The sequence below is a fragment of the Meles meles genome, chromosome 6, assembly GCF_922984935.1.
Source record: "Meles meles chromosome 6, mMelMel3.1 paternal haplotype, whole genome shotgun sequence".
Classification (NCBI taxonomy): Eukaryota; Metazoa; Chordata; class Mammalia; order Carnivora; family Mustelidae; genus Meles; species Meles meles.
Window position 1 is genome coordinate 102,348,884 of NC_060071.1, and position 18,001 is coordinate 102,366,884.

Here is an 18,001-nt window from a genome sequence, read left to right on the forward strand (position 1 = left end):
CCAAGACTGAGTTCTTCAGTGTCCCAAAACTCAGTTGTGCATCTATTTCAGAGAGCAAAGCCATTTAAGGAGAAAAAACACTCTTCTCTGTAAACTTAAAAAAAAAGAAAAGACTTTCACATGGGAGTGCATGCTAAAATAGGGAAATTAAATTTAAAATGACAGTTTTCAATGTTAAAGTGATAATTTACAATGACAACTAAATTTGATGTTTGCCAAGGGAAAATGGAGAATCCTGGTGAACAGAACTTTTATTTTTTATGCTCTGTTCATTAGTTCTAAGATAAATTTTTCACATATTAAGGTAAGCTTACTTTTGTTTGCTCTTCTTAGATTATCTCCAGATTTCTCATGTATAATTCATAACACCTCAATATTTAGGAGTCTTCGGTTTAGAGAATAAATTACAAATATGAGAATAGTATAAAAATTTGAGGATCAAAATGAGTTGTCACATTATAAAACAGTAACACTGTTCAGGGAAAGAAGAAAACAGTAACACACTAAGAATCCCTGTAAGTATTACCTGCACTGAACAGAGCACACGATTCTAACCAAATCTTTAACTGCTATTAATACAAATACCAGCGAAACCACATTATTTTCAATTGTATAACGTAATAAATCCTTTGCTCAGGATTTCAAAAAGATACACTTAAAGCTGGGCTTGTTGTGTTTAGTTGACAGAATAATTAGGCAACCCTCTTAACTAGATAAATGTTCACTTTTAGCTGGTTTTTCCACTAGGGAACTTGAGCTGTACAGGCACTGAACGTTATGTAAGATAATACAGCATTTTTCCTATAGAAAAATCTAGAGTAGTGCAAATTTACTTTCTACTCATCTTCAAGACAATCCAAATTATTTGTCTTATTATAACTAAGTTCCCACTAGAATCAGATAAAGCCTCTCCATAAAATTTTCTAAAGGTAAAAAACTTTATCATATGAACACGACCATTTTTACACTTATATCTTGGAAATTTAGTCTTTTAGGTTGTATTTCTAAGATGACTTTCCATTAAGAATAAGGTTTCCACTTGTCCTGGTTTTAGCACTTACGTAAGCCTCGTGTCTTGGGAACCCTGAAGTGGTTAGTGAACTTAATGGAGTGAAAGCGCACATCCGTGTGTGTGGTGGCCCTACCTTATCATCATGTGGATCATCTACGGTCAAGTCTTGTAACTCATGAGTTGCAACCTCAAGGGATGGAGTTTCTTTCTTTATGTTGTCTGAAGCCCTTGGTCCACCTCTAGGTTTCTGGGGCTGTTTCTTCATGGGTTCATCCTTTGTTTTTCCTTTCTTCCCCTTCTTCCCTTTTTCTTCTTTGTTTGAACCTGCAGACTTCAATTTATAGAGGTAAAATAATGTCAGCTTGCCCTAATTAAAAAAAAAAATCTTAAAAAAAAAATAAGTGGGGGGCAGTGCCTGGGAGCTCAGCCAGTTAAGCATCTGCCTTCCACTCAGACCATGATCCCAGGATTCTAGAATCAAGTAACGCATTGGGCTCCCTGCTCAGTGGGGAGCTTGCTTCTCCCTCTGCTTACTGTTGCCCCTGCTTCTGTGAGCACTCTGATAAATAAAAAAAAACTTAAAAAAAAAATGTCAGTATGTTCAATATTGTCAATTATTTTAACAAAAATGTACTGAATCCTAGCATAGGATAGGCAGTGGTCTGGATGCCCCTTGAAAGCAAAAGAAATGGGTGAGTAGGTGGCTTAGTTGGTTAAATGTCTGCCTTCGGTCAGATCATGATCCCAAGGTCCTGGGATTAAGCCCCACATTGGGCTCCCTGCTCAGCGGGAAGTCTGCTTCTGCTGCTTCTCCCTGATGCTTCCCTAGCTTGCACCAACCTGATAGCTCTCTCTCTCTCTCTCTCTCTCTCTCTCTCGCTATCAAGTAAATGAAATCTAAAAATGAATAAAAAACAAACAAAAAAGAAAATAGGTTTGGATGTTACTTACCCCCAGCAATTTCATGATGAGTTCACGTTCTTCTTCATCTTGGTCTTTGTATTTTTCCTTCATTTTTTTCATTTTACTCTACAAAATCAAAAGACTTTACTTGGAAAAATTCAGCAGCTAAAAAATGTCAACATGTTTATAAAGAAAAGATGCTCTTCTCAAAAATGCTGAGAAGGTACCATTATAATAAATAATGTGGAGGCTAAAATGATGGATAAACCATAGTCCTCAGCCTCAATTTACCATCTGGCAGAAAAAGATGACACATCCAAGAGTAAGGATAAATTAATGCAACATACATTGGGAGATGGAGAGAAGTGAGTTGGGGGAAATCAGAGGGGGAGGCAAACCATGAGAGACTGTGGACTCTGAGAGACAAACAGGGTTTTAGAGGGGAGGGGGGTGGGGGGTGGGTTGAGCCTGGTGGTGGGTATTAAGGAGGGCACGTATTGCATGGAGCACTGGGTGTGGTGCATAAACAATGAATTTTGGAACACTGAAAAGAAAATGAAAAAGTGCTAAAAAAATTAATGCAACATACTCTAAATGGAAACATTTCTAAGGTAATTCAGAGAAAGATTTTTTTTCAGCTTAAGCAAGAACTGTGGGGAAGAAATGAAAGCACAAATTGAAAGTCTTAAGTAAATTTTATAGTATCAGGGAACACAGGAAAAGCAGGATTAAAAGATAAAGACAGGACAGTTCAGTAACAGCAAGTCCTTGCATGTGGCTGGAGTCAGGATCTACATAAAGAGGAAGAATAAGAAACAAGGCAGCAAAGCTAAGCTGGATAAAGGCTCTTAAGACTGAACTTTCTCACTAAACTGGTGATTCTTTTATGCAGCTACACATCCAAATTACCTAGTAATTTTTCAAACTATAGACCTCTAGGTGTCACCTAGATTTCTATCCTTATTATTCTTAACTGGGGCCCAAATAACAAATTTACTAATTTTTGAAGATTTCTTTAAATAGGACACAAAGAACTCCTCTAACTATAAAAGATTGATAATTCAGACTTCTAAAAGTCTATACTTCTAATTCTTATTCTACATAAAATGAGAGCTTCCCATCTAGATGATCTTAAAGGGACACAGAACAATGATCTCTATGTTCCCTGAATCTTACCTCTTTAATTTTCAGTTAAAGGAAGTCTCATAGCATTATTTTTTAAACTACATCTTTTGTTTCACTTAAACTTTAAAAAATTAAGAAGAACCTCACAACTTCATTTGTGAACCACAGACTCACCTTAACAGTTCACACCCCAAAGTTTTATTACCTTCTGTCCTCGTTTCATTGGCTGCACAACTGGGACACTTTTGCTTGTGTTCTGATGAGTTTCAACGTGTAGAGTATTTTCTTTTTCTTTGTCCTTTACCTCTATCACTTCTAAATCCCCTGAGTCACTTGGAAGCTTTTTCTTCTTCATTTCCCTAAATAGAAATGAAATGGGAACATCTAATTCTTAGTGTCCTAAAATACTGCAGGGGAAGGGGAACATGTACAATATATAAAAGATCATAGCGTCTGGTTAACTTCATAACCACCAGCTATAGTATAAAAGCAGCACAAATTAGCATATAGGAAAAAGCTGAATATTCTTCTCTCATGGATTTATCATTCCGTCATCCAGGCTTCACACACTGTCACCTTGGACTTATCCTTACTCAGTAGCCTCAACACCCTTGATGCCCAGGCACTGGGATTTGTAGTTTTTGTGACAGCACAGCCTTGGCAGATCTTAGGTATTCAATAAAATATGTTGCTAGGTTAGCTAAATAAGTAAGTGGATAATGATACAGATTAAGGAGGAATGGGAAATCCTATTACTATGATACTTTCTCTGTGTCATCTCTTCTATTCCCAGTGCCACTGTGCTAGCCCTAGTCTTCATCACTTCCCACCCAGGCCTTTCTCCAGCATTTCCCCCATAAACTGTTCTGGATGAACTTCTAGATTAGTCTTCCTTAATTGTTTACCTATCTCACATTCCCATTTAAAATCTTCCAAAAGTGCTCCTCCTATCACTTCCAGGATCAAGTCCAAAAATACGTAGCTTCTGATAATCAGTTCTCCACTTTTGATTCAAGTTCACTTTGTCAGTTTTATCATCTACCAGTTCACAAACATGAACTTTCTTCCCCTTTCACCTCAGTCTACTTACCATTTCCCCAAAGCACTATGCATATTACTTCCAAATCCCTGCCCTGCTTTGTTCATGCCTATTCTCCTTGGAATCTTTGACCTTATTATCTTCATTTACCTACATCCTGATATATCTTCAAGGTATACTTCTGATGGAATTCTCAATACACCTGGACTCACAGCAGTTTCTTAGTCTTGAACTACTGTATCCCTAGTATGGCTCTTTCCTGAATCCAGGACTCAAAAACTCCATAAAGGCACAAACTATTATATTTTACCTCTTTGTATACTCAGTATCTAGCATAGTGCTATGTCCTCAGAGAGTTTGCTGAAACTGTTTAGTAACTATCTTTCTCAAGCAAAAGGGTTTATTATCCATTCCACTCTAGAGTCTCTTCTTGGACTGCTTTACTAGCTTTATACAGCCTTTTTGTGATTTCTCAGTTATCCCTGTCCTTCTGCTTCTGCCTTTCTGTTTGCCTCCTGAGACCTTCTATGTTAAAAAAAAAAAAAAAAAAAAAAGTCTTCTCTATTAAATGAAACTTTCCTAATCATTTTCAAGTATTCCTGCTTATTCCTGCCAATATTATCTAGAACCAGCCTATTTAATGCACATATTTATGTAACAAAGGGTCTGTCTCATGTTACTTGACCTATCTCACTGACTGTAGTGACAGATTAGGGACCTAAAACAGAAAAACCTATTAGAGCTGAATATTAAGATTATGCTAAATCTTGGTAATTTTAATAAGGGAAGTCTTTAGAACCTCCAAGTCATCTACTGTAACTGAATCATCAGTAACCAAAAAAAAATTTACATGCTTTCCAGTTAGATAACACAAATTTGTTTACCTTCTTTCCTTGGCTGACAAGTGTCTCCGACTCTGTAACTTACTGTCACTCTATTAAAACAAAACAAAAAAACATAAGCAAATATAAAAAATAACATCACTGCTATTAATCTTCCAGAAAGTAAAATTAAAAGTAAAAAATGATTTAATGAGAAAGACATAATATTCTTCACAAAACTTTGAAAATAGCTTACCATATTAGAAGATTCCTCTTTTGAAGCCAATTTCTGAAGGGACCTATGAGAATAAGCAGAAAGAGGCATCTACTAGCCTATAAAAGGCATTCATTTACAAAGTCTGCAAACATTCCCATATCACACCCTTAATTACTGGCAATCTAAAAATTTTCACACCTGATAAAAAAAATTTTTTTTTTTTTAAAGATTTTATTTATTTACTTGACAGACAGAGAACACAAGCAGGCAGAGGCAGGGAGAGAGAGAGGAGGAAGCAGGCTCCCTGCTGAGCAGAGAGCCCGATGCGGGGCTTAATCCCAGGACCCTGGGATCGTTGACCTGAGCGGAAGGCAGAGGCTTTAAACCCAGTGAGCCACCCAGGCGCCCCACACCTGATAAAATTTTTAAGAACGATATTGCTTATCTCAGACTTTTAAATAAATTCTTAAATAGCGGACATGTACTGAACAATTACAACGTGCCAGGCACTGCCCAAGGCTTTATATAATCTTCACCAAAACCCTATGGGGGTGGGTAATATGCCATTTTCAGAGAGAAAGAAACTGAAGCTCAGACACAGAGTAACTTGCTCAAGCACATACCCTAAGACTCAATTCTGGCCTGACTCCTAAGCTCTTCTTAACTATTCTAGTGATAAAGCTTTTAAAACAATGATATTGTTTACTTGGTGATCAGTAAGACTTTAAAGATTAAAACGCTTCAAATTTTTTATGGAATTTCCTTACATTATCAGCATTTATACTCATATACATGTCTCTGTTTTGACCTACTTTGGCCACTTTTTTTTTTTTTTTAAAGATTTTATTTATTTGACAGTGATCACAAGTAGGCAGAGAGGCAGGCAGAGAGAGAGAGGAAGGGAAGCAGGCTTCCTGCTGAGCAGAGAGCCCGATGTGGGGCTCAATCCCAGGACCTTGGGATCATGACCTGAGCCGAAGGCAGCGGCTTAACCCACTGAGCCACCCAGGCGCCCCTGGCCACTTTTATGTTTACTGTATTTTTCTACCTGGGTCCTGGAAATTTCTTTAGTGAAATCTATCCCCCAATCAATGGTAAAAACATAATTAAGACTATAGGACAATAGAGGGTAAATAGACTAAAGTTAACCTTGGTACTGTTTTAGAAGGATTAACTCTTCTATCATTGCCAGCTATAAAATAACAGTTTATAATTACCTTTGGGATTGAAGGTGGGACAAGTCAATGGTGGTATCAGGATAATTTAATGTCTCTTCCTCTTCATCCTTCATTTCACCAACAGGTTCCTGATCTTTTGCTACATCTTCAGATTCTCCTTCATCTTCAGAGCTTTCTTCCTGAATTAGTTCATCATTTAGCTCATCCCCACCACTCTGAATAGTGATATCTTCTTGGTCAACCTGAGTCATAAGTTCCACATCCACAGGAGTTTCGTGTGGTTCCTCTTTATCTTCTTCACTGCTACTGTCACCTCCATCTGTGGAGTTGTCGTAAGCAAGGTCAGAGTGATACCACCACAACAAAGCTAGTGACTACCTCGAAAACTTCAAAAAGGCATTCTGTTGACTTCATTTCTCCAAAAGATCACCAAAAAAAAAAAAAAAAAAAAAAAGCCTGATCATCCCTAATGGGCAGTCAGACAAAAGAATACTCTTGTATCATGAACTGGTTGGAATAAATGCTCTCCAAGATACTTTATAAATTTCTTGGATATGGCAACCATTTCTACAATGAAAACTTTAACCTTTCTTGGTTAGGTATTTCCAAATAGGAAGACAAGAGAAATAATTCTATAAATTCTGCTGCTGTTATCGTAACTTGCACATGAGAAGTAAAATGAGACAATACATGTAATATAACTGGCACATACAAGGTAGTCACACTTTCGCAAAAGAAACACCGTTTAGTAGTAAAAAATATTATTTAGTTGTCTCCCCTATAAAAAGAGATGCCATCACCATCTGACAAAATGGTTCTGAGAATTCCATTAAAAATAATGTAAATAGAGAACTTTGTACAGTGTCAGGAACATGGTGAAAAATTTTAAAAATTTTGTAATGCAACAGTAGTTATAAATGAAACAATGCAATATTATTCCTAAAAAGGAATGACCCTAGGAGAATAACTGTAAAAATAATGGAGTACGTTCTCTCGTTCTTTTAGGTAGGTGGGTAAATTTATTCCAGCAACCACAGCAGCTTTCCACTTGAAGCAAATATATTATTAAATCAAGCCAAATTCTCATGTGAGAAATTACACTTGTTATAAACTCACCTTTGTATCACTTCTGATACTTAAATCCAAAAGTAAATGCTCATTTGTAAATAACTGAGCTCTATCTCTGCTGAAAACATTTATGTTTGACCCATTAAATACTAAACTTTAATACATATATTTATATAGTATGTTCGTTACAGATCTAATTATAGTTCACTAGAACAAGTATATTTAACATTTCCAAAAACAAAATTCAGTAAAATTAAACAGCAAGTGGTATTTTAAAATTTCAATTATCCCAAAGTCGATATGATCCTCTAAGATCTTAGAAGATAAACTAGAAAACAAGGAGCACTATAAGCTACTTCATTAAAATCTGTAAACTACCTAGTTGATCCATGTCCTCCGATACGAGTTCACTTGCACAACTTGCCAGTGTTTCCATGTCTTCATCCTGCACTCTGACTTTTCGTTCACCTCGATGTCTCCAAACACAAGACTCATCTACCTATGGAAATAGTTCTTTTTCACTGAAGAACTTTAGGTAAGACTCATGAAAATCAGAAAAAATAAAATAACAAAGAAACTGAGGAATACCTTAAAGAGGAAACTAAACCCCATCATTAGATATGAGGGAGGAAGGAAATTCTTTTTTCCTATAAAAGACAATAAACATAAATGTTAAAAATCCTCTTTTCCATTTTATATTTGCAAATCACCTGACACTGGTGATGACATTTATTTTGTCTTGTATCTGTCATGAAGGAACATTCTGCATTCACAGAATTTGGTATTATATATAGGAGTAGGAATTAAGAAAGAAAAAGTACGAATACTTGCTCTTATCTTTGAGTTAGTCAAGCCCTGAATGATCTGTTTTTAGAAAAAAGGTCATGCTATACATTTTTACCCTTATAACTTTATGTGAAAGCACATTCTCATTAAGAAAAGTACATATGAAGATGATATGACAAATGCTAAATTTGCCAGAGCACACAAGATATTCCTTATTTCATAAATTTCATATGTGAAATCAAAATATTTCATATATGAAATCAGAAGTCTGTTTTGAAAATATTATTAACAATGGTCCTCAAACCATCTCCATAATCCACCGACAAGTCATACCTCTTATCATGAAGCTTCCTGTTGTCAAATATTCTCCAGTTGGTGCTGTTTTAGACACCTGAGGAACACATTATACTGTTGTCATAAGAAATACATTTTTAAAATTTTCACTCAATAAAGTCATAGACAAGTAAACAGCACTGTCTCCTAAAAAGTTTATAATTTAGTGAAAATTCTCAATGCTAAATATCTCTTTAAGGCAGATATACCTTTGGCAGTAACAGAAAAGAAATAATGAAGGATACACTACACCAATAATTTTCAAATGCCATGGGTTAGAGTCAGACCTTGTCCAAATGTTTCTGCTGGTTTGAGATATAATGAGAAAAATAAGGACAGTTTAATAAGCTTAATCACAAAGCTATATTTACTAAAACTATATTTATTAAATACAATCCTTTCCTGAGGTACTGTTTTTGGGGTGGTAAAATAACCTTTCATTTTAGGAAATAAAAATGATAGTAGATTTTTAAAAAAATATATTCTAATTTGGCAAAATAAGATAATTGCACAGTATTTTAAAATTTTTACATTATCAGGGTGCCTGGGTGGCTCAGTCAGTTAAGCGTCTGTCTTTGGCTCAGTTCATAATCCCAGGGTCCTGGAATTGAGCCCCACATTGGGCTCCCTGCTCAGTGGGGAGCCTGCCACTCCCCCTGCTTGTGTATGCTCTATGTGTCAAATAAATAAAATCTTTAAAAAATAAAAAAATGAAATTTTATATTATCTGTGACACCCCCAGATCTGAGAGTATCTTTGTCATAAATACTGGAAGGGTTAAAAGCACACTAATTTCACCCTTAAAAAACCAGTTCAGAGGTACCTCGGTGGCTCAGTCATTAAGCATCTGCCTTCAGTTCAGGTCATGATCCCAGAGTCCTAGGATCGAGCCCCACATCAGGCTCCCTGCTAAGCAGGAAGCCTGCTTCTCCCTCTCCCACTTCCCCTGCTTGTGTTCCCTCTCTCGCTCTCTGTCACATAAAAAAAATCTTAAAAAAAAATTCAATAAAACAAAACCACTTTTATAACAGTACTGAGGCAGAAAATATCTCAGAAGTGATACTAATTTCCTGAAAACACAGTATCACAGCATAGCAGAAAATAATGAATATAAATAGATGTAAAATGAAACTATGGGAGGATAATAATACTGAATTCTTTATCTTACTGCATAGCTTTAGGACCTTGTTACAGTCCATTGTTATCAACTTTAATTATTGAAAATGTGAAATAGCGATGTGAAGTCAAATACGGAGTAAAGTATCAAGTAAAACAGCATTTAAGAAGGACAATTACTAAAACACCAGATATAGCTATTTTTTGGGAAGGGCCAAAGAGAGGTCAGAAAATTCCAACAAAGATGAAGAGAAGAAAGATCTTCTAGGTCAGTACGTCAGTCATAACTGAACACTCATCATTTTGTGTAACTGCATGAATCATTTGCTTTCTTCATATAGGTTTTTTCTCACATCTCACTTTCCTAGAAAGGCCTTCCCTGATGCTTCATTCAAAATGGTAGCCCTTATCACTCTCTATTGCCTACTCAGCTTTAAGAAAAAAATTTTACAGCACTTGTTACCAGACATTGTTTATGTATTTTTCCCCAGCACCAATATGTCAGCTGTTTGCAAAATCACCTGTTCACGTCTATACCCTCAAAATTTGGTACACAATAGCTTTTTTATTTCTTGTACTTTGGGAGCCCAATGCGGGGCCTGAACCCAGGACCCTGAGAACAAGACCTGGGCTGAGATCAAGAGTCAGACGTTTAACCTACTAAGCTACCCACGTGTCCTGGTACATAGTAGCCCTTAATAAATTAAGAAAAAGGACCACAGCCCTTATTACCTGATGATGGTACACCCACCAAGCACTAGTGATCACTCGTGCATCCCAAGCAGCGCTGTAGCAAAGTGCCATTGTGCCTGCTTCAGTCAAGGTCCGAGGGGGAATTGGTTCTCCTGTAGAAACAACACTGCAATGCTTCGGTACCCACATACAGACTTTCTACACAGCAACATATGAAAATTACATGCAGCATGACAGATCTGATTCTCTTACATCTTAAATAATGATACATTTTAATTTCAATATTACATGAAGTTACTGTTTTTTATTAACAATATATTTACAATATCACTCACCATAGGGGAAATGCAAATCAAAACCATAAAGTATTATCAGCTTACACCTGTTAGGATGGCTAAAATAAAAAAACACAAGAAACAACAAGTTTTGGCGAGGACATGGAGAAAAAGGAACCCTTGTGCACTGTTGGTGGGAATACAAACTGGGGCAGCCACCATGGAGAACAGTATGGAGGTCCCTCAAAAAACTAAAAAAACTACCCTATGATCCAGGAATCACACTACTGGGTATTTACTCAAAGGATATGAAAACACTAATTTAGAGGGATATATGCACCCCATGTTTCTGCAGCATTACTTACAACAGTCAAATTACAGAAGCAGCCCAAGCGTCTGTCAAAAGATGCATGGATAAAGATTCCACATGGTGGAATATTATTCAACCACGAAAAAGAATGAAATCTTGCCATTTGCAACAACAACATGGATGGATCTAAAAAATGTAATGCTAAGAAAAATAAGCCAGAGAAAGACAAATACCATCTGATCTCACTCACATGTGGAATTTAAGAAACAAAACAAACAGAAGAAAAAAAAAAAGAGAGACAAACCAAAAACAGACTCTTAACTAGAGAACAAACATGATTATCAGAGGGGAGTTAGGTAGGTGGATGGGTGAAACAGGTTAATTAAGAATACACTTATCTTACTGAGCACTAATGAGTAATACACAGAATTGTTGAATCACTAATTGTATACCTGAAACTTACGTAACACTCTATGTTAGCTATAATGGTATTAAAATAAGATAAAAATAAATAACAACAAAAATATATTTACAAAGCAGGCTTTTAATTGTTCTAACAAATCAAAGAAATGCCCTCTCACTTATACTAATAACTCTAATTTCATTCCAGATAGAATTTTAGAAATTTAGAAAAGTCTATTCAAATTCTGAAGACTTTCAGAATTACTACAGATCACCTAAATCAAAATGAAAAGCATATTAATAATATATCCCTACAGTTAATTTCAAATATCTTTTAATGGGATATAAGTCACATACCATAATATTCACCCTTCTAAAGTATATAATCCAGTGGTTTTTAGTATATTCATAAACCTATATAACCATTACCACTAATTCCAGAACATTTTCATCATCCCCCAAGGAAATCCTATATCCATTAATAGTCATTCTCCACTTTCCCAGCCCCTGACAATCACAAATATACTCTGTCTCTATGGATTTGCTTATTTTGGAATTTCATGTCGATGGAATCAAATGTGTCTGGCTTCTTTCACTTAGCATCATGTGTTCAAGGTTCATCCCTGTTAATTACCAGTACTTCGTCTCTTCAAGACTGAATAATATTCCATTATATCAATATACTACATCTTGATTAGTCATCAACCGAAGAACACGTAGGTTGTTTCCATTTTGTGGCTATTATAAATAATGCTGTTAAGTATATCTGCAAACAAATTTAGTATGGTCATGTCTGTCCACATACCTAGGAGTGGAATTACTAGATCACATGGTAAATTCTAAGTTCGACGTTTTGAGGAACTGCCAAACTCTATTCTATAGCAGCTGCATCATGTTCCATTCCCACCAGCAGCATATAAGTGTTCCAATCTCTATATCATTTTTTCGTTGTAACTATTCTACTGGGTGTGAAGTGGTATCTCAGTGTGGTTTTTATTTGCATTGCCCTAATGATGAATGATGCCAAAGCTCTTACCTGTTAGCCATTCTTATATCTTTGCTCTTGCCTGTTAGCCATTCTTATATCTTTGGAGAAATAACCTATTTGGGTGCTTTGTCATCTTTAAATTGTTTTTGTTGTTTCTTTTTTTTTTTTTTTTCCTTTCTAGTGTTGAGACTTAAGAGTTCTTTAGATACTGGTTCTTTACCAGATAAATGACCTGCCAATATTTTCTCTCATTCTGTGGGTTGTCTTTTTATTTTCTTGATTGTGTCCTGAACTAAGGGTTTTCAGTCCAATTTACCTGTTTGTTGCTTATGTTTTGATGTCTTAGCTAAGAAATGACTTCCTGATTCACTATGAGATTTATGCCTCATTTTCTTCTAACAGTTTTACAGTTTTAGCTTTTAGGTTTAGGTTTTTGATGTATTTAAGTTAATTTTTATAAATGATGTGAATCTGCATATGGATATTAACTGACCAACCACCATTTGTTGACAAGTTTACTCTATCCCCACTGAAGGCTTTCATACACTTGTTCAAAGTCAATGGACTATAAATGAGGAATCTCAATTCTCTTCAGTGATCTAGTTGTCCATCCTCACACCAGTATTTCACTGTCTGTATTACTGTTGCTTTGTAAGAGATTTTGAAATCAGGAAGTGTGAGTCCTCCAATTTTGTTCTTCATTTTTAGAAATGATTTGGCTGACCTGGGTCCTTTGCATTTCTGTGTGAGTTTTAGGATCAACTTATCCATCTCTGCAAAAAAAAGTCAGCTGGAATTCTGAGAGGCATTACATCAGATCTATAGATTAATATGCAAAGTACTGTCATCAGAAAACATTAGGACTTCCAATCCTTACACTAGAGGTTTTTCCATTTATTTAAGTCTTCTTTAATTTCTTTCAATGATGTTTTATAGTTTGGGGAGTATGTCTTACATTTCTTTTTGGTAAATAATTATTAAGTATTTTATTCTTTTTAATGCTATTATAAATTAATGTTTTATTAATTTACTTTAGTACTGTTCACTGCAAGTATATAGAAATACAACTGACTTGAGATGCCTATGTGGCTCAGTTGGTTAAACATCTGACTCTTGGTTCAACTCAAGTCTTGATCTTACTGGTTGTGAGATTGAGCCCTGAGTCGGGCTCCATGCTCAGTGGGGAGTTGGCTTGGAGAGTCTCTTACTCTGCCTATCCCCCAACTCACATGTGTGCAATCTCTCTCAAATAAATAAATTTAAAAAAAAAAAAAAAAAGAAATACAAGTGATTTATATATAATGACCTAGTATTCCAAACATTCTAAACTTGTTTACTAATTAATAATCTTTGGTAGATTCCTTGAGGTTTTAAATATATATGATCATGCCATCTATAAACAGGAAAGCTTTACTTGTTTTTTACCAATGTGGATATTTTTAATTTCTTTTTATTACCTAAGGGCCTACTTAGAACCTCCATACAAGGTTGAATAGAAATGACAAGAAGAGACATTTTTATCTTTTTCCTGATCTTAAGGGAAAAGTTTTCAGTCTTTCACCATTAGGTCTGATGTTAGCGGTGGGTTTTTTATAAATGTTCTTTTGTTTTGTTTTGATAAATGTTCTTTACCAAGTTAAGGAAGCTCCCTTCTGTTAAGTTTGCTGAGTGTTTTCTATCAGAAAGGGGTGTTGCATTATTGCCAAAGGCTTTTCCTGCATTGATTGAGATGATCATGTGCTTCTTGTCCTTTACTCTATTAACACTGTACTATATTAATTTTCATACATTAAACCAACCTTGCATTCCTGGGATAAATTCCACTTTGTCGTGGCATACAATCCTTTTAATATGCTACTGAATTCAGCTTTCTAATATTTTGTTGATTTTTTTGTCTGTTCATAAGCAATACTAGTCTATTAATTTTCAATTCTTGTGATGTCTTTGTCTGGTTTTGTTACTAGGCTAATACTGGTCTTACAGCATGAGTTAGGAAGTTTTCCCATCTCTTCAAATTTTTTTGGAAGTTTGTAAAGGATTTGTATTCAATCTTCTTTAAAAGTTTGGTAGAATTCACTAGTGAAGCTACCTGGGCCTAGAATTTTCTTTGTGAGCATATTTTTTGTTTTGGGTATTTTTTTTTTTAAGATTTTATTCATTTATTTGATAGAGACAGACAGAGAGAACACAAGCAGGGGGAGCAGCAGGCAGAGGGAGAGGGAGAAGCAGGACTCTGGGATCATGACCTGAGATGAATGCAGTCACTTAACTGACTGAGCCACCCAGGCACCCCTAGGTTTTTGTTTTTGTTTTTGGATTTTTTTTAAGTTTTTTTATTATTACTTTTAAAGATTTTATTTATTTATTTGACAGAGAGAGATAACAAGTAGGCAGAGAGGCAGGCAGAGAGAGAGAGGGGGAAGCAGGCTCTCTGCTGAGCAGAGAGCCAAATGCAGGGCTCAATCCCAGCAACCTGAGATCATGACCTGAGCCGAAAGCAGAGGCTTAGCCCACTGAGCCATCCAAGCGCCCCATTGTCATTGTTGTTGTTGTTTTTTAATTACTGTTTCAATCTCTTTACTTGTTATAGGTTTGTTTTCATTTTCTAGTTCTCCTTGAGTCAGTTTTTGGTAGTCTTTGTCTTTCTAGGAATGAGCCTGTCTCATCTAGATAATTTAATATGTTGCTATACAATTGTATGTAGCATGCCCTCACAATCTTTTCTCCCCTCAGCAAATGCAGCTTCCAAAAGTATTTAATACATGTTCCAGATATAGACTATAGATCTAATTTTTATCACAGTGAAAAGCTCCTTCTTTGGTTCAAGAAGTCACTTATGAGAAAACAGAGTTCCGCTGTCTTACTACACATCCACCACACGGAATACCATACAAGTATTTCTAAAACAGTGTTTTCTAAGAGGAAGCTAGTGATTTTAAAAATCCTTTTCATTTCTGTAAAGTTGGTATTAATATCCCCCCTTGTGTTCCTGTTAGGAATTTGAATATTCTCTTATTTTTTGGTCAGTCCAGCTAAAGTTTTATTAATTTCGTTGAACTTTTTCAAAGAACCAACTTTGGTTTCACTGATTTTATCTACTGTTCCTCTAATTCTGTTTCATTTATTTCCACTCTAAACTTTTTTTTTTTTTTTTTTTTTTAATTTGAAAGAGAGAGATCACAAGTAGGCAGAGAGTGGGGGAAGCAGGCTCGCCGCTGAGCAGAGAGCCCGATGCGAGGCTTGATCCTAGGACCCCGACATCACGACCCGAGCCGAAGGCAGAGGCTTTAACCCACTGATCCACCCAGGCGCCCCATTTCCACTCTAAACTTTATTAGTTCCTTTCCTTACTATGGGTTATTTGCTTTTGTTTTTCTAGAGCTTATGTATACATTTCATTTCTTAGAGCTTTTCTTTTTTAAATATAAACATTACAGCTATAAACTTCTGACTAAGCACTGCTTTAGCTGCAACTGGTATCATTTTGATACATTGTGTTTCATTTCAGTCATCTCAGTATTTTCTAACACCCCCTATCATTTTCTCTTTGACATTGGTTACTTCTGAATGTGTTTAATTTCCACACATTTGTGAATTTTTGAAATTTTCATCTAAATTCACTCCATTATGGTCAGAAAGCTTACTCTGTATGATTTCAGTAGCTTTAAAGACTTGTCTTATAGACTATCACATGGTCTAGCCTGGAGAACATACCAGATGCACTTGAGCAGTCTATTGTTGTTAGGTTAGGATACCAGAGATATGTGTTAGGTCTAGTTAACTTACAGTATTGTCAGAATCTTCTATTTCCTTATTGATCTTATACCTAGTTATTTTACCCATGACTGAAAGTTAGGTATTAAAGTCCTGAACTATTACTGTTGATCTATTTCTCCCTTCGATTCTGTCAGATTTTGCTTCATGGCTAATTCTAGGGCTCTGTTGTTGGGTACATAAATGTTTATAATAGTTATGCCTTAGTGACTGGGACGCCTGAGTGGCTCAGTCAGTTGGGTGTCTGCCTTTGGCTCAGATCATGATCCCAGGTCCTGGGACCAAGTCCTGCATCAGGCTCCTTGCTTAGCAGGGAGACTGTTTCTCCCTTTGCCTGCTACTCCCCCTGCTTGTGTTGTGTGTGTCTCCCTCTCTTGCTGACAAATAATTAAAAAAACTTAAAATATATATAATAGTTATATCTTTTTTTTTTTTTTAAATTTTATTTATTTGACAGAGAGAGATCACAAGTAGACAAAGAGGCAGGCAGAGAGAGAGAGAGAGGGAAGCAGGCTCCCTGCTGAGCAGAGAGCCCGATGTGGGACTCGATCCCAGGACCCTGAGATCATGACCTGAGCCGAAGGCAGTGGCTTAACCCACTGAGCCACCCAGGTGCCCCTATATAATAGTTATATCTTATTGATGAATTGACCCTATTATCATTATAAGTCCTTTATAACAACAATTAACAATTTTTGTCTTATAGTTATACTAAAGATATTTTAAAGAAAGGAATTAAAGTTCTGAATAATAAAGAGATATACATTACCTGTTGGATTCTTAATTACACAGCTAGTAGCTCCATGAAGATCAGCATGTACATAAATGTCCCCTTAAAAACAAATGAGAAATAATACTTTAAGTCCTGTTTCTTTTTTTTTTTTTAATTGGTAATGGGTTCAAAATCCAAAGGGTATAAGAAGGCCTATAAGGAAAAGTCCATTCCCCACCCCTAAGAGAGCTCTCACAGGCTTCCTTATAGAAAAGCAATTCTAATACAGTAGATTACAAAAATGGTCAGTTCCTCTCTCCTCCGCTATCCATACCTCTTTGCTCTGTGACCCTGAAGCTTCTCTTCAAGAGGTGGAGTCACTTCCCCATCCCTTGTGTCTGGGTCTGTCCCATGACCTGCCTTGGCGGAATGTGGTCTCTGGGACCACGTACAAATTCTCAGCCTAGGACTTAATAGTCCTTGTGTGTTTCCTACTTTTCTCACAAACTTGCTGAGTTACCATGTAAGCCAATCTAGACTAGAGGGTGAGAGACACAGGGAGAAGAGTTATCTTAGCAAATGTAAAGATCCTAAGGATCGTGGATGTTTGACATATATGAAGAGCAGTCAGAAGGCCAGACTAAGGGAAGAGTGGTAAGAAATGAGGCTGGAGAAGAAGCCAGAAGGCTTGTAAGCCACAATGATGGCTTCAAGTTATATTCTAAGTATTTGATACCAATGAATAACCAAATGAACAAACAAATGCAGAAGTCAGATCTTTCCTCTTTTTTTGAGGGAAAAAGAAAGTGCACAGTTCCTAAAAGGTAAAATGAGCAGCCACTGTTTGCCATGACAGTCTGTCTGGGATTTGAAATTCAAAGAGAAAAACTCATAGTGCTCCAAGAAAGGTGCGGCTCCCAAATAACAGAGCTATAGGAAACAAGAGACCAAGCCCTGAGCCCCATGTAATAACCTGATCCCTGTTTCTTGCTTTTCTGGTTTGGGATCTTCATTGGACATGGAATTAGTTCTGATTATTGAGTTCAGACACCCCACACTGAGGGTTTAACCACAGTGAGGTGGTGGTTATCAGCCAACAAAAATAAATGAGAAGCCTTATACTACAGGGCTTAAGTCCTGTTTCTAAATGTGAAAAAAAAGTTATAAACTTCAGCACTAAAAAAATCAAGTCTTTAAAATTTTGATGTACAATAATTTTGGAGGACTGAAAGCTATTTTGTTAATGCAG

The 18,001-nt window shown here is 36.1% G+C and overlaps 1 protein-coding gene across 1 annotated transcript in view; it reads right to left on the reverse strand.

Moving 5' to 3' along the window:
• The window catches only part of NEMF (nuclear export mediator factor), a 52,920-nt gene that overhangs the window by 2,702 nt on the left and 32,217 nt on the right, over positions 1 to 18,001 (reverse strand). Inside the window, exons 18-28 of the mRNA XM_046007390.1 lie at positions 16,810 to 16,872; positions 10,331 to 10,443; positions 8,483 to 8,540; positions 7,952 to 8,010; positions 7,742 to 7,862; positions 6,335 to 6,614; positions 5,157 to 5,199; positions 4,964 to 5,013; positions 3,246 to 3,399; positions 1,964 to 2,041; positions 1,146 to 1,343 (exon numbers count right to left, since the gene is read on the reverse strand). Coding sequence (XP_045863346.1) covers positions 1,146 to 1,343; positions 1,964 to 2,041; positions 3,246 to 3,399; positions 4,964 to 5,013; positions 5,157 to 5,199; positions 6,335 to 6,614; positions 7,742 to 7,862; positions 7,952 to 8,010; positions 8,483 to 8,540; positions 10,331 to 10,443; positions 16,810 to 16,872 — 1,217 coding nt within the window. The remainder of the gene's footprint in view (positions 1 to 1,145; positions 1,344 to 1,963; positions 2,042 to 3,245; positions 3,400 to 4,963; positions 5,014 to 5,156; positions 5,200 to 6,334; positions 6,615 to 7,741; positions 7,863 to 7,951; positions 8,011 to 8,482; positions 8,541 to 10,330; positions 10,444 to 16,809; positions 16,873 to 18,001) is intronic.